General features: G+C 41.4%; 1 protein-coding gene across 1 annotated transcript in view; it reads right to left on the reverse strand.

The window, feature by feature from the left end:
* The window catches only part of LOC149242780 (vacuolar protein sorting-associated protein 45 homolog), a 163,778-nt gene that overhangs the window by 102,089 nt on the left and 45,461 nt on the right, over positions 1 to 16,228 (reverse strand). The window contains exons 2-3 of the mRNA XM_089374317.1: positions 2,550 to 2,745; positions 2,359 to 2,438 (exon numbers count right to left, since the gene is read on the reverse strand). Of these exons, the coding sequence (XP_089230443.1) occupies positions 2,359 to 2,438; positions 2,550 to 2,745 (276 nt within the window). The remainder of the gene's footprint in view (positions 1 to 2,358; positions 2,439 to 2,549; positions 2,746 to 16,228) is intronic.

The following is a 16,228-nucleotide window of genomic DNA, read 5'->3' on the forward strand; positions in this document are numbered from 1 at the left end:
GCTTATTAGTGCAAGTTTGGAACTTATGAAGATCTCACAAGACAACAATATGTTAGTGCTCTTATTAGCGATACCAATTGTCAAATCACTTTAGGAGACTAAATGTAAACAATGCCTTCAATTATGAGCAATAATCCAACTTTTAGGACAGCAGTAAGTTGACCAATGACAAATATGCCCAAAACAGTCCCAAAATATCTCTCTTTTGATTAGATAAAGTACTTTAGATGCGAATACAAATCATGAGAAAGCTGCCTATGAATGAAAGATTATAAGAGCTTATACCACTGTTATATTTAAGAGCTTAGGATGCCTTCAAAATAGTAAGATGGTCACCCAAATTTGCAATTTATACCAAACAGTGAATGCTCACTTTTTATGAGTGACTTTAGCAAATATGTCAAGTGTTTTGTCAATGGTTCAGTGTCACCTTTATGAGAATTTCACCACAGTTAGGAAAAGATCAGATGCCTGTAGCAAAGCAGTGAGGAGAATAAGGGTTTGGAGATCAAACCACTAGGTCTTGAGGTCTTGAAGAACTTGCTCACGATTCCTTCAATGGAGAGGCTACCTGAAACCAAAATTTAACTTGAAAAATTGTTGAAAACACAAGATATTAGCCTCAAAAAATTATTTGTTGAAACCCCAATCAAAGATAGACGAGATATGTGGGAAAAAATGAAGGGTAAGAGTTGGCAACAAGGCCAATTAGGTCTGTGGTTACAGTAGAAAGGCCCTAAAGGCCTGTCGTCAAGGGGGCTAAGGTAGCCAAGAGGGAGGAGAGGCCTCACAAAGGGCCGCGGCCAAAGAAGAGAGGCCTTAAAGGCATGCCGCAAGCCCTAAAGGGACTGCGGCAATGTGAAGGAGGAGGGATAAGGGAAGCCGAGGAAGAAAAAGGGGTCACAGAGGTCAGAAGAGGCTGCGGCAGAGGGGAAGGAGGGCAGCAGAAGGCAGACGGAGGAGGAGGCCCCACAAAGGGATGTGGCCAAGGAAGAGAGGCCTTAAAGGCATGCCGCAATCCCTAAAGGGACTGCGGCCTACGAGAAACAATCCTTAGGGACTGCGGCAAGGTGAAGGAGGAGGGATAAGGGAAGCCGAGGAAGAAAAAGGGGTCACAGGGTACCCACTTTGGGTGGGTTACAAGGGCCAAGTCCCTAAAGGATGCCAATGGATGGGATCCACCCCTTTAGGAGCCTCCTATAGTTACTCAATGAGGTTTGGCCCCAATCATCATGATGAACCCCCTCATCAGTAATATGGCTTATGGTTTGTGGCCTTTAACCTTTTGATACTCCTATGTTAGATGCTTTATGTATGTGTGTTCTGGCTTAAGCTAGTCCATTTTTGAGCTTTGCTCTTAATGATTTTGCTGGAGATTGGCTACATATGCAGTGCACCCTTTTTGTATTAAGGTGATGTATATTATGTTTTATTAATAGTCACAGAAAGCTTTAAGGTCAAAAATGGTGACCCTAGAGCTTCCTGGTAATAATTTAAACTCCCACTATCTTAATAATAACATACCACATCAACCACAAAATGCAGCACTTTTTCATCATAAATGATCATATAAGTTTGAACAATGCCTAGAAGATTAAAAGGTGCATTTCTATAAACCATAGAATTTGTTCTACTATCATTTGCTTTAACCTCAATTTTCATTCATAAATTGACTTTTCCTAGCTTTCATTGAAAAAAATTCACTTAAGAGTGGAACATGTGGCTTTTTAAGCAAAAAGCATTCAAGAAAATTCAAACAATTGTGTTGTCCATAGAGTTTTGGTTCAGGGGTGAAGATGGTGGCATGTCAGGCCACCCGCCAAGGTTCAATTACCCCAAGACATGAATATTTGTATGGGGCCAGGTGCACATCCTAGATGGCTTTGTATCGATAATACCCCCAATCATAGCAGTTTAGCTGAACGGAAGTGTTTGCCCCTTGGGGGTCATTTTCCCTGTACAAGCAGGGCACTCACAGTGCCCAACCTCTTTGGGCCAGTTGTAATGCCTCCATTGAGTTTGATGTTTTCCGTAGAGTTTGAAAGCAGCTCTTTCAAAAATAAATGTGTTAAAAACCCACAATAACATAAAGCCCCTATCCTTTCATATTTTCAATGATCTTGTGCATGTGCATTTCTGTCAAAGATGCAAGCTCAGGTTCCATGAAAGTTCATTTCTGTGGACTGATATTTGAATCATATCAAAAAATGAAGAAGACTACTTATATAAAGTTTAGCAAAATGCCTGAATTCAATCATAAAAGAGTAATGACAAAAAATGCCATTCCAGATCTGTCCCAAATGTCTATCACCATCAAAGAGCACCTAAGTTTGTTTTACTCAAGCAAAAGCGAAATACCTGAACTTGCTGCACAACTTCATGTTCATCAGAATCTCCAAGAATCTGAAGGTAGTGAGTCTTCAAAATATTAGAAAAATCTGCATTCAACACATAAGTTTAGCAATAGTTATATGCAGACCAACCATGCTGAAGAATCAAATAATTAAACATGACAATGATAAAAAAGATGAGCTCTTCTAGGTGCTTACACAGGTGATATTCACCAAACCGTGGGTTACTTAAGTGCCGTTTTAGATGTTGAATGTTCTCTGCTGTTGGGCGCAGAAAGCAAACCGCTTTTAGGTGTGTCATTACTTCTTTTGAAAGAGAATCCACTGTTTCTACAAGAAATACTTCCTTCTGAAGTAATTCTGACTGCGAGAAAGCCACACTTATAATGCTGACCTGCAACAGATAAAGATGTCATTGTATCCTCATCAAAACAATACGCAGAAATAGATGTATAAGGAAAATAGTCAACCAAGCAACCATTCAATAGTAAGAAACCCACTCTGCATGTCAAAGCCCCAACACCATGTTAACAAAAATCAAGAAGCCACGTGCTCATCGGAGTACTAACAGGCACTGCTTGTCATTGTTGCACATTTACCAAGTACAAATAATTCACTTCAACGAAAATATGCAAACTATATTTCCCACAAATCTATTGAATGACTATACCAAATATTTGTCCTAATGAACTCAAAGCTGCAATCAACTTAATCAAATTTGCATAGAGATGAAATTTGTGTTTTACAATCATGATGGTAATAAAGAGAACAAAATGATATAAAGTTACTCTATGATGTAATAAGATAAAGATTTATGATCATTAAATACTTGTAGTTTATTGTCGCTGCGACAAACACCCTCCAAAATTTTGCCTACACTTGAATTTTGGAGCCTACTTGTAATCTTTGTGATCTTATGATCTGTCTCTCCATAGTCACTTCATGGTCGATTGATGCTTGTTAACTATTTGAGTCTTCTCCTCAGATTGCAAGTGTCAAAGTTACTTGCTCACACATGTTTGTCTTCGACGAATTCACAAACACACATCTTTCTATGCAAGCTTAGATAAGTATTGCATAGCTCTTGAAGGTAAGGCTTGCACAATCACTAGTGACAGTGACTGTGCAATCCATAAGCACAATGTACTATGCAACACCTGTCGACAATTAGTGCACACTCTCCATTGACAATCTTCCTCACTTCGATTGCAATTGTACTTCTATTCCCATGAGTTTTCCCAACTGTTGCTTTTGCGCACCTTGGCTTTCACAAGTGTCGCTTTCACTTTCCCGACTCTCGTTTTTGGTTGCTTTCACTTCTACAAGTAGCACTTTTATGTTCTCTTCGTAATAGCATGCGTCGCTTTCACTTTCTTTAGCTTTTGAAAGTGTCGTTTTCACTTTTTCTTATTGTTGCAAGTGTCACCTTTAAGTAAGGGAAGTGTCACATCTAGTAAAGGGAGTCATTTGTACACTATTGAAGGGTAGCCTTGATGTAGTCTCTTGTACTATTATGTTCTCTATCATAAGTGTATGCATTAGACTCATTCTCCAAGTCTTGAGCACTGTTTTGTTAGTGTCATCACTTGTGTCGCAAAGTGTATCTCAAGTGTCGCACATCGAGGTAAGTGTTGTTCTATTGTCGTTTCGATGAGGACATGTTGATGTTGGGTGGTAAAAGTTTCATTGTCGAGTTGTTAATCATCTATAAGTGTGTGATCATGTTCAAGTCATGTTACGGTCCCATCTCCCGCCTCTTGGGTCCCATACTTGGTCATTTTCTAAAGATGATCCTTCCTCGATCAACCTCCCTCTAGTCTGCCTCCCTGAACTACGCATTGTGCAACCTCGGCCCTCAATCACCTTGTCCTACCTATTGGAATTGTGCAATGCGCAGTCACTGCCTCCAAGGACTGTGCATTGCACAGTCACAGAAAGTGTTGCAGGAAACGTCCCCCCCCAATCTAAGGCCCGAAGCGCATCCCGTACGGATTCGTACAGGAAGCGTCCCTGGAAGCGCAACACCAAAATTCGGAAGCGCGGTTCCGCCTGTTTTGGACGCTTCCTGAATTTTCCGAAGCTTTCCTCTGAAGCGCGCTTCGTACGGAACTTCGGTCGTACGAAGCGTGGCGCTTCGGAGAGCGAAGCGTACGCTTCATGTACAGTTCCGTACAATTCTGGAAAAGCGCCGCGCAAAGGGAAGAAATGTGATTTTTTTTAATTTTAGCTGACTTGGCATAAAGGGGGTGGGTCCACCTTGGGTTAAGGTGAGGAATGAAGGGAATAAAGCCCCCATTCGTTCCTCATTTGCTCACTTTGAGTTTATGAGAGTTGGAGAAGAGAAGAGAGGAGAGGAGAAGAGAAGAGAGGAAAGGAGAGGAGAAGAGAGGAGAGCTTGGAGGAGTGAAGGAGGAGCTAGGAGAAGGAGGAGGAGCTTGGAGCAAGAGCTTGGAGGACTTCATCTACAAGAGCTAAAGAGGTAAGTTCAAACCCCAAATTCCCTTTTTTTTGACATTTTTTTTGTATTTTTCTCCTCCCTCTCCTACTCTTTCCCATTGTTTCTACTTGCTCCTTTACTTGCAGGTTGTCCACCACCTATATCCATATTCTAAGATGGTGTTCTTTTGGCTTCTATTTATCATTCCACTCTTGGTTTTAATGATGGCAAGGGGGAATAGGAATAGAAGGGAAGAAGCACAAGAGGACAGTGATCCCAATATGAGTGACCCAATGTATGATGAGGAGGAAGGGTTTGAAGAGGAAGGGGATGATGTTGAACCTGAAGGGGAAACTGAAACATTAGAGGGGGAAGCTACATTAACACCCTTGTGGAACTATGTGACCAAACTTGATGGGGGAAACGGTGGTGGAAGCTACAAATTTGTGTGCCCTCATGGTTGTCATGGAGGAAAACCATATAATGGTTCATATACACGTGTGAGGAGGCATCTTTGTTGGGTGCTGGACAGTGATGATAAACAGGGTCTTGTGGGGATACAAATTTGCCCAAACATTTCATCTGAACAAAGAAGAAAATACATCCAAATAGAGAAGGCTGCACAACAAAAAAACAAAAAACAAAAAACTCATTCTGAATCAAGTGCAACCTCTAAATTTGGTAGCTCATCTCCTCATGGTACTTCTGCAAGCTCTGGAGGTAGAAGAACAATAGGGGATTTCCTTAATGTTGTTGGGAGGGATGATGTGGATGGAAAGACAGTCCGTTTTCTTTGTGCTTGCGGTGTACCATTCAATGTGCTTCACTCTCCCTATTGCAATGAAATGGTAAAGGCCATCAATGAAGCCCCAAAAGGATACAAGGCCCCCAACTATGAGAAAGCTAGAACAGTGTTATTAGAAAGAGAAAAAGCTAAGGTTCAAAGAGCTTTGACACGTTTTACAAATGAGTGGGTAGATTCTGGGGTATCCATTGTATCAAATGGGTGGACAAATATTAGAAACCAACATTTAATAAATGTTCTTGGTGTTTCTTCTAGTGGTGCAGTATTTATTACATGTCATGACTCCTCCTCCATCAGTGCATCTGCACAAAACATTGCAGATCTCCTATTGCAATCAATCAAAAATGTTGGTCCGAATAATGTGGTTCAAGTGATCACAGATAATGCAACAAATTGTAAAGCAACAGGAAAAATTATTGAGCGTACTCATCCACACATCTTTTGGTCTGGGTGCCTGGTTCACACATTGAACCTTTTGATGCATGATATTGTGAAGCACAAAGAATGTGGGTGGATTACTGAGCTTTACAGGAGAGGGAAGCAACTCACTAAATTCATCACAGGGCATACAAGGGTAAACCACTTCTATGGCACTTACTCCAAGTTGCAGTTGCTTAAACTTGCAAAGACAAGATTTGCCAGTTATTACCTCACCTTTAGGCGACTAGTGAAGGTGATACAAGCTTTAACTAATCTGGTGTGTGTTGAATCATGGGATGAAATTAACACTAACAGACATGGTGCTAATGCAGTCAAGGACACTGTTCTTGACATTTACTTTTGGTCACAGGTTAAATATGTTTTGCAATTCACCAAACCAATTTATTACATGATCAAGTTTGCAGATTCAGATCGACCAGTAATTGGGGAGGTGTATGAGCAAATGGATAGCATGGTGGGGCAGATTAAAGACATTGTTGAGCCTAGAGATATCAACTTGTACAATTATATTCGTGTAGAGGTGGAAAATCGATGGGAAATGCTAAATGTTCCATTGCATGCATTAGCATATGTTTTGACACCTAAATACTATCATCCATCATGGCTTTCAACACCAGCACCTAGGGGGGGAAGCAGGAGAAAACCACACCAAGATCAAGAGGTTCACAAAAAATATATGGCTGCATTGAGTAAATTAATCCCTAATGAGGAGGAGGCTGCATTGGTACGGAGACAGGTGAGCAACTATACACTTAACACTAGTCCATTTGGGAGCATGCATGCAATTAGAGATCGAAAGACTTTTTCTTCTCTTGAGTGGTAGAACATGCATGGAGGGGCTACTCCACTTCTACAGACTTTGGCATTGAGGGTGCTATCACAGGCGGTAAACACTTCTTCTGCAGAGAGGTGTTGGAGCTCTTATTCTTTCATCCACAGTGTTAAAAGGAACAGGTTGAGTTTAGACCGGGCAGAGAGCTTGGTTTATGTTCATTACAACTTGCGATTGTTGTCCCATTACTGTGAAGATGCAAAGTCTAATAAAGACCTGTTGATTTGGGACAAGAATCCAGAGGAGCCCAATTTGGAGGATGGAGTGTTGCAATTAGAGCAATTAGAGGATGCCCTTATCCAGGGATGTCCATTGTGGTATGAATTTTCCTTATAAAGCATTTCTCTAATTCATGTTTTTAATTTTTTTGTTAACTAGTTTTTTTTTGCATGAATTTTTTGAGCGATTCCAGGATGATGATGATCGTGTTGATATGCCACCCCCACCCCCATCTGGTCCCTTGGTTCCTAGGTTCCCTGGTTCAACACCAACAGCAGGGGGTTCTTCTTCATCAGTTTCAATGCCACTGCCACAACTTCCACAGGCACCATCTTCTTCATTGCCACCACGCCGCCACCATGTGGAGGCCCGCTGCCATGTTCTCTTCGTGGTGGAAGGAGGAGAGATTAGTAGATATATTCACAATTTACTACTTTTGTCATAGATTACTCATTAGACTTGTAGGCTTGTGAATTTGAATTTTGAACCTTTTTTGTCTTGGCGGTGACCAAGTGACATATTTTGTAAACATTATTATTTGAATTTTGGACATGTTGACAATTGCTCACTTGCTAGATAAATCATAATATGGTCTATGTTTTATGTTTTATAATATGCTTAAATGTTTTATGTTTTATAATATGCTTAAATGTTTTATGTTTTATAATATGCTTAAAAATTTGATGTATGTTTGTAATCGCTAGAATATAGATGGTTGATGTACATACTAGTAACTACAATGGAATCATGGATGCCATATCTATCTTGATTTATCCAAAAATATGCATGCTTTCATGTCTTCTACAACTAATTTGGTATTTTGGATGTTTGTTTTGAGTATAAATGCAAAAAAATATAAATATATATATATAGCAGATGCTTCGCTTCCTAGATTTTTGGAAAATGACGCTTCCACGTCCCCGCTTCCAAAAAAGGTCCCCGCTTTGTGCAACATTGGCCACAGAGCTCAGTCAACCTCCTGCCTGTTGAAGAATCTAGGGCAACTAGGTGTAGAGTGATTCTTCATTACTTCATAACAATTTATGAAGTCTTTTTACAATTTGTCCTTATTAGCTTAATCTTCTTGTTCTCTTATTAATGCATGTGTGTGTACTTCATCAAACTGCTATCAAAATATAAACAACAACACAAGATGTTGGCTCTCTGCCAGGGCTAAAACCTCTCCTCTTGAGAGGAAAACCATTCAATCTCTTCTTATAGATTTTTAGATGATGAATACCAAGACCCTTGACAAAATAGACACCAGGTTACCTCCAAGACATTTGTCACTATCCTCTGCTCTGTTTAGTCGATGATTCATTGTACTCCTTCTCCTTATGACCTTGTTGTCCAGTCACTATCTTTGATTCCTTCTTTTCTTGGCCGCCACAGTTCTTCGTTTATATTGATGTCTTGAGACAGACTTGCATACTCTTGTTGGTTATGATACTGATTAGATATGCCACCACCGAGATTTGTAGTCACAGTATATATTTACACGAGCCACCACCAAGAGTTGTTGTCACAATATATATTTACACGAGCCACCAGTGAGAGCAAACACTGTATATATATATATACATATATATATATACATACATATATATATATATATATATATATATATACATTCCTCCTTTCGAGAGCTATCACAGCGTATAGACTTCTGAGAGACCCTTGAGATACATGAGAGACCTTGACATACTGTATGTATATTGTAGGCAAACTTCCGAGATGTTTACCACGCTCACTGTGTATGCGTTTCTTTTCTTCATTGACTGTAATGTGAATTGATCAGCAGACTTCCGAGATATTTACCTCGCTTGTTGTGTATGCGTTCCTTTTCTTCATCGACTGTAATGTGAACTGATCCGCATACTTCCGAGAGTTATCACTATATAGATATAGACCTCCGAGATAGACTTCCAAGAGTTTGACATTACCGTTGATCACTTCACCAAGATAATATTGTGTATGCATACAATCTTCGTTGATTGTAATGAAGGATCTGAAGACTTGTTGCTTTAGAATTCACGTCATACCTTATATATATGGTTCAACGATAGTAGCTTGAGCCAACAGGAGTGCCTTGAATTTAGGCCGACATATCATCAGGGAGATTATAGCATTTTTGTAGCACGGATTTGCATGAGGATAGTGACACTTGTTCTTGGAGTGTAAACCTTTGATCTTATGACTATTATAATACTTATGGTGAAACATAAAAACCTAAAGACATCAAGAAGTCCTTGACCTATGGTAATCACATCTTGCTCATGAAACCCATGATGCGAGGAACAATAATTTTCTTCATAATATTATAATTACAAGTCATAATGAAAACCGAACCTAGTTAAATTTTCTTCAACACTCCCTCTTAATTAGGGAGGTATTCATTAAATGGTACAAGGCTATTCTCAATACTAAAGAGATCTCATAAGAATAGTCGGACTAGTAATCCATTTGTATAGCATGATTATAACCAGAATTGTCACATAGCAAGGCCTTGACTAACAGCTCTATCTCTCAATAGATCAGAGCACAATGTTGGCGAGACCAATGATTATAGACACCTTTATCATTGTCTCTCAAGGTACATACCCACCTGGGCGTTCACTAAGTATGACCTTCTAGAACTATTCTTGTCTTGGGTTCCCAGCCCTCAAAGAATATCGGTCCTCTTGCCTACTCTTATCTTGGATTCCCTACACATCCTCAAAGAGTATCGGGTGCCAGATGATTACCCAATCCTCCCATTCTTTCTTCCCAAGCAAAGACAAGAATGGTGTCTATCTTGTGTCTACATTTCCATTCATGGCCTTCATCTAGACTTACGATTGTTAGTCTTGGTCTTGTGCATGATACATGAGATGGAAAAAACACAATTGTCACTCCTTTGTAATCAGGGGTGATCCAAAACTCCCTCTTGATCAGGGACCAATCAAAGCTCCCTCTTAACTAGGGACTCTTTCATTCATCAGCAACTTCTTCATGGGTCCTTCAACTACTTGATCTCCTTCCTTTCTTTGATGTCATGAAGTCTTTGTTCAAACTTCTTCTAGGTAGGGCACCATCCATCGATCACTTTCCTTCCTGGTTTGTCATGTCATTGCTTCCTTCATGGAAAGTGACTTTCTTGTCATACATCAGGTTTTCTTGACATCTGGCTACTCCTTTGTCATTTGTCCATGCTTTGGAATACTCTTCTCATGGATGATTTGTCGTACTTGCTTGTTTACATTCTTCGACCTAGTAGCCCATCATGACTTCATCCTAATATTGCTTTAACATTGCATTTTCTTTTGTTGGATGGCTTCTTCACCACAACATCTTTGTAGAGTAGAATCAGTTATCTGCATATTTCATATCTCCAAGGCCTTCATCAGTGTCAAAGGTCCTTCCTTCCTTTGTCAGAGTTGTCCTGCCTTCTTTCGGGAGATATCTTCAAATTATCTTGTCATATAGTAATTCTCGGTGATCATGGTGTTCTTTACATGGTTGATCTCTTTCTGCATTTGCTTCTCTTTGGATAAATTGATCAACCATCTCGTGCTCCTTGAGAGCACTTCTTCATTTCTTGCTTCCTGGACTGTCAGCGTTTCTTCTTGCTTCTTAGTCAGCAATATTATACTCCTTATGTGAGCATATCCTTTGTTGAACTTCATTGCAATGTAGTACATGCCTTCGAGCATGTCATCGGTGAAAGAGATTCTTTCCTACTAACTATTCCCAAGACTCAATAATATACAAATGACAACATGACTAAACTTTGATGCATACATACCTCATCTTGATTCTTCTTTGATCATCTTGGCTTTATTAGGTTGTCCTTGGTGTGGCCCTTCTTGCTTCATCTTAGCTTGCCTGCATATCATCATTTCTTGAATACCGTGAATGGTATTCCCAATGAGACCTCTGCTTTGGTTCATGAACCTTCTTTTGAAGATTCCATCATAGGATCTTAAAGACCCTTGCCTTGCAAATATTTCTTTTCTTTTGATGATGGAGGTCTTCTAAGATTTTGTTGTAGCAGCTACAACCACCCTCCAAAATTTTTCCTTAGCTTCATTTTGGAGCCTCCCTACCAACCTTTCACAGCAGCATGTCTTGCCTTGTCAAGTACACAAGCTTCAGTGATTTTCTTGCAGAAACACAACATGACTATCAAAGTTTGATGCATTCCCCTCACAGGTTGTTCCTCCAGACTTGGTCCAATTGCAGACTGAGCAGCTCCCTCAAGAAATTGCGCAATTCTGGAGGGAAACTAGCCTTCCCTCCAGAAATTGCGCAATTCTGTTCGGTAGCCTGCTGGGCTCCAGAATTGCACAAATCTGCCAATCAGGCTTCATCCAGAAAATTGCATAATTCCACCCAGCAAGGCTGCCCAGCCCAAGAATTGCGCAATCCTGGGCAACAATCAGTTGCTCTGCCCAGAAATTGCGCAAATCTCCTGGGCAGCCAGCCCAACTCCCTTCCATAAATGCACATTTCTCCCAGTAGTTGAGCAGCCTCTTGCATGTGCAGTTGAGTTAACCGGTTCCCTCTAGGACCGAGCAAAAACGATTTGCATGCATGGGTTGCTTCTCTCAAGACAACATGCAAAGGCATCCCCTGATTCAGGAATCTACTTTTAGCAATTGGAGGTTGCATGCAAGGATCATTTCGGAAACTTCCTACCAAGTGTCGCTCTTCCTAAATTTGTGGCATGCGCATCACATCTTCTATTTTATCAAAACTCATGAATCGGATGCTGCAGAGCTCATTCCTCACATTAACCTTGCAACTCTGACATCCCACATCGCATCTAGGAGTCGTCGACACATTCAGCTCAGCTGTTTTGGGGTAAGCCCGCCTTCCATGTCTTGTGTTGCATTTCTGGCGCTTTTGTGTTTCGCTTCATATGAATGTTGTCTACTTGATTTCAGTGAGCGCTTGCTGTCGTTTTGATACATACTAGCACTGTTTCAATTTTCGTTTACATCTCACTGATGTCGCATGCATGAAACAATTTTCACGAGCAGTCGCCGATTCGGCGACTCGCCTCACCCACATGCATGTTGTTCCGTTTTCTTAATCTGTTATTCACCGTTTGCATGCACGATCATTCACTTATGCTTACACCCAGTATCGCCATGCATTCACATTCGCTTTCAGTTGCCCGTCGGTGAGTCGGGCAACCTTGGCCTGGACTCTGCCTCACCAAGACAACATTGCGCAATCCTGAAAGGGGAGGCTCTGTCTTCCTCTTAGGAAATGCGCATTTCTGCCCAATGGTTGTCCTCCAGTCTTACATTGCGCAATTCTGAGGGACAGTGACTGTTGGCCCAAAAAATTGTGGAATTCAGTCATTGAGCCTACAACCATTATTAGCAGAGATTGTGCATTGCGCAATTCCAACAGTCAGTAGCCACGATGGACTATGCATTGCGCAATTCCAGCAGTCAATCAACGTCCTGACAACCTGAACTATGCCTTGTGCAGTGTTGGCAATCAGTCTCCCGAGCCCCCAGCGGAATTTAACCTTCATGATTAGTCACACAAGTATGTTGCAAGTCAGTTCTCAAGTTCGTTTTGGTTTTTGACTGACAGATTGTTTGCCATAAGTGTTGCCATGTCTCCAAGTATCGCAGGTGTTCATCTGCCTCTTAGCCATAGTTTTCAAAACCGGCCTTGCTAACCGATTATCGGTCGATTAGCAGGCCCACCGATCGAAACCGGCCAAAAAAACCCGATCAGAGGGGGCACTTCACCATTTTTTGCAGAAAACCGGTCCTAACCGGCCAGTTTGTATCAAACCAGCTGATTCCGTCCTAAATCGGCCAGTTAGGAGGCATGCCCACCGTGAGCCCAAAAAGTGACTATTTGACTGTGTTTTAGGGGTTTTGGAGGGAAACTACGGGTGATTTCCCTCCAAAAACACCCTCTCCAAGCCTTTAAGAGGCCCCTCTCCCTCTCATTTGTCTCACACATCTCATTTGGAGTGTTTGTGAGTTTGCCTAGGAGCTTGGAGAGTGTTGAGTTTGTGTTGGAGTAGTGGAACAGCAGAGTTTAAGCTAAGTAGTAGTCATCATGCCTCTAAAAGCTAGAGATATTGCATGGGCTCATTGTGATATGATTCAAGGCAAAATGATCTGCAAATATTGCCAAAAATCCATTCAAGGAGGGGGTATTAACAGGTTCAAGCAACAATTGGCTGGGATAGGAGGCCATGTAAAGCCATGTGGAGCACCAAATGAAATAATAGGGCATATTAGGGCAGAATAACTTCAGAAGTTTGAGACTCAAGTCACTGAACCAATAGAGAAGTTTGTGACTGCAAAGTTTGGGAGTCGAGACTCAACCAACTGAGTTTGATCATGATGACTCATGAGAAGTTTCAAGTGATAATGTTGATCACTATTATAGTATTATCATATATGTAGACTTGAGTCTTGTAGTAGGCCACTGGCCCCATAGTTTGTAGGCTTTGTTTTTGCACTCTAGAGGCCATTTAGAGCCTCATTGCTTATGTATTTTGTCGATGATATGTATTGCACTCGGTGCCATTTTGATATATTCACCTTTACATGGTATATAAATGAGCAATCTTTGCATATTTTGTCTCTATTGGCTTGGAATCATGGTTTTAAATCTTAAAAATAGTTTTTTCATTAAAAATTAATTATTTAATGTATTTTTCTAAAACCGGTTCGTTTAGACCAAACCAGTCCCAATTAGACCGGTTTCGGTCGATAAACCAGTTCATTAGGTGGACCGGTCCAGTCACTGGTTCCGGTCGGTAAACCGATTCATTAGGTGGAGCGGTCCGGTCACCGGTTCCAGTTTTAAAAACACTGCTCTCAGCAGTATAGGTACAAAGGTTTTCAGGAGAGCAAAGTCGAAACACCGTTCAGAGCACGCTTGGGGATGCAATTGATCAAGTGTCTATGAACTCGCCTACCCACGAAGACATCAAGTTGTTTGTAGACAAGGACATCAAGATATGACGGCAGCAGCATCACAGCAAGCAGCACCATGAACAGCAGCAGAAGGCAGCATACCGGATGTAATGAACACAAGAGGAAGGTTGTTGACAACACAGAGACAGAACAAAGTTGCAAGCTCAAGCAAATATACTTGTGGTGAAAGCAACTTTGGAGACTCAGGTTATGAGGTGACGACGCGACATGAAGATCACACGAAGGCAGAGAACGAAACAGAGGAGTTGCATGTGCTCAAGCAGCAACTTAAGGAAGAACAGGAGATGCACAAAACAGAGAATGAGTTGCAATAGGAATAGGTACAGCAGGGGGCGCAACATGCACAAACGGATGAAACTGCGCCTGTACAAGTTATAGATTCATCCCAGCAACTGGCACGGAGCAGACATGGTGAGTGGTGTTGTTGATCGCATGCAAGGGAATTCAACAACATGCATGTCATTGTGCACACGCATGCGATCTAACCCATTTGGCATACTCACCAAAGCAACAACAAGAAGCAAGTCCAACTGGAGTTGAACATGTAGTTGACAGTTGCTGCGCATGACCACCAGCACACACTGGAAGATCAGCACGGACACTATGCATCAGTGTGTTGTCGGTTCGTCTGCACCCAAGAAGACCACGAGCATGCTATCAGACGAGTTGGACAAAGGAGCCATATCAATGCACCTGGATGCAACGAAGACAAGAGTTCGCTTCAGCAAGATTTCACCATTGAGTGCACGGACAACCAAGCTTGGCATTAGCTCACCACCTTCACCATCACAAGCATGTCAAAGAGTTGGTCTCATCACAACAGACCGAGTGTCAGTGATGTCTTGCATGGTTTGCTCAAGCCATTTTGTCTCACATGGGCACATGTGCATTGTAATGTAACGTCTTGTCAAGTGGAAGTTCAAGTATCGATAGTTGGATGTAGCAGTAATAGAGTAGATGAAGAGTCATGAGGGTAGATGAACTATCACAAAGGGGAATGTCAAGGGTCACCCCACCCTTTGCTATAAATATTCTCTCATAACTCATTGTAAAGGCTTTTGGTTAGCCAAGCTTCTGATAAGACTATCTTGGAGAGAGCTTGGACAGTATTGTAACGAGCCTTGGCTTCTCCACTGCGCAGAGCTAGTATATCTCTTTGGAGGAGTAGGCAGTTGTGGCTGTAACATTCCGCTGTCGGAACTAGTGGTTGGACATGGATGTATTGTATGACTGGAACTTACACTTATTAATATAACAAAACCAACATGTTTCATGCATATGTTGTATTGTATTTCAGCAATATGTGTACTCTAAATGATATATGTATCTGTTTTCTTACACATGCATGTATAGCTATTTTTGTGTATGTATGTATGAATCTTTCTGAAACTTGTTGTTGGTTTAACCATCACTTTGGTTTGCTAGCTAACTTGACTTCCATGTTGTGATGCATCTTTGTTCGTGTGTTCCCTTCCAAGCCGCGTACTATTACAAGCTTCCAAGGGGCGCACTCACTCCACCCTCAGTGTATTAGAAATTTAGAACCTCTCATGCACCTTCCTTGACATACTGCAGTTGTCACACCCTTGCTACCAACAGAGACATCTTTCTTGCCTCTGTGCGAAATCGCGGTCAAGGCATTATCGTACCACCCACTGATGGGACTCCTACACCAAACAGTCTGAGGTCTAACTGGGACTTCTTACTGGGGAGATCCCCTTACATGTTGGTGGGTCCAACACCGTCAACATTTTGTCACTAGGAAGGAGGGCCAGATGACAAGCTAAGTCCTCACATATGTTTTGAATCTCTACATATCTATCAAGACTAACTACGAAGTTGCTCTTCCGGAGTGTATGTCTTATGGAAACGACTACATAATCTCGAAAGAGTTTCGGATAACTTGTCACATAAAACATACGATGGTGGAGGCCACGTAGCCTTGGTTAGGCACACGGTCGGCGTTGTAGGCTCATGCAAAAGACATGGAATCTTTGAAGAATACATGACCTGCACGCTGTTCATCTACACGCTTCGAGGGCACCCCATGCACTGGTGTGCCACGCTACCTGAAAAATCTATTCATTCTCTTGCTCATCTAGTTGCAAAGATAGACCGTGCTTTCAATCACTTTAACCATAAAGCACTCAATCAAGAAATTATGAAATTATGAAAAGCACCCAA

The sequence above is a fragment of the Pinus tabuliformis genome, chromosome 8, assembly GCF_031772625.1.
Source record: "Pinus tabuliformis cultivar Carrire ecotype Pingquan chromosome 8, CPIR1, whole genome shotgun sequence".
Taxonomy (NCBI): domain Eukaryota; kingdom Viridiplantae; phylum Streptophyta; class Pinopsida; order Pinales; family Pinaceae; genus Pinus; species Pinus tabuliformis.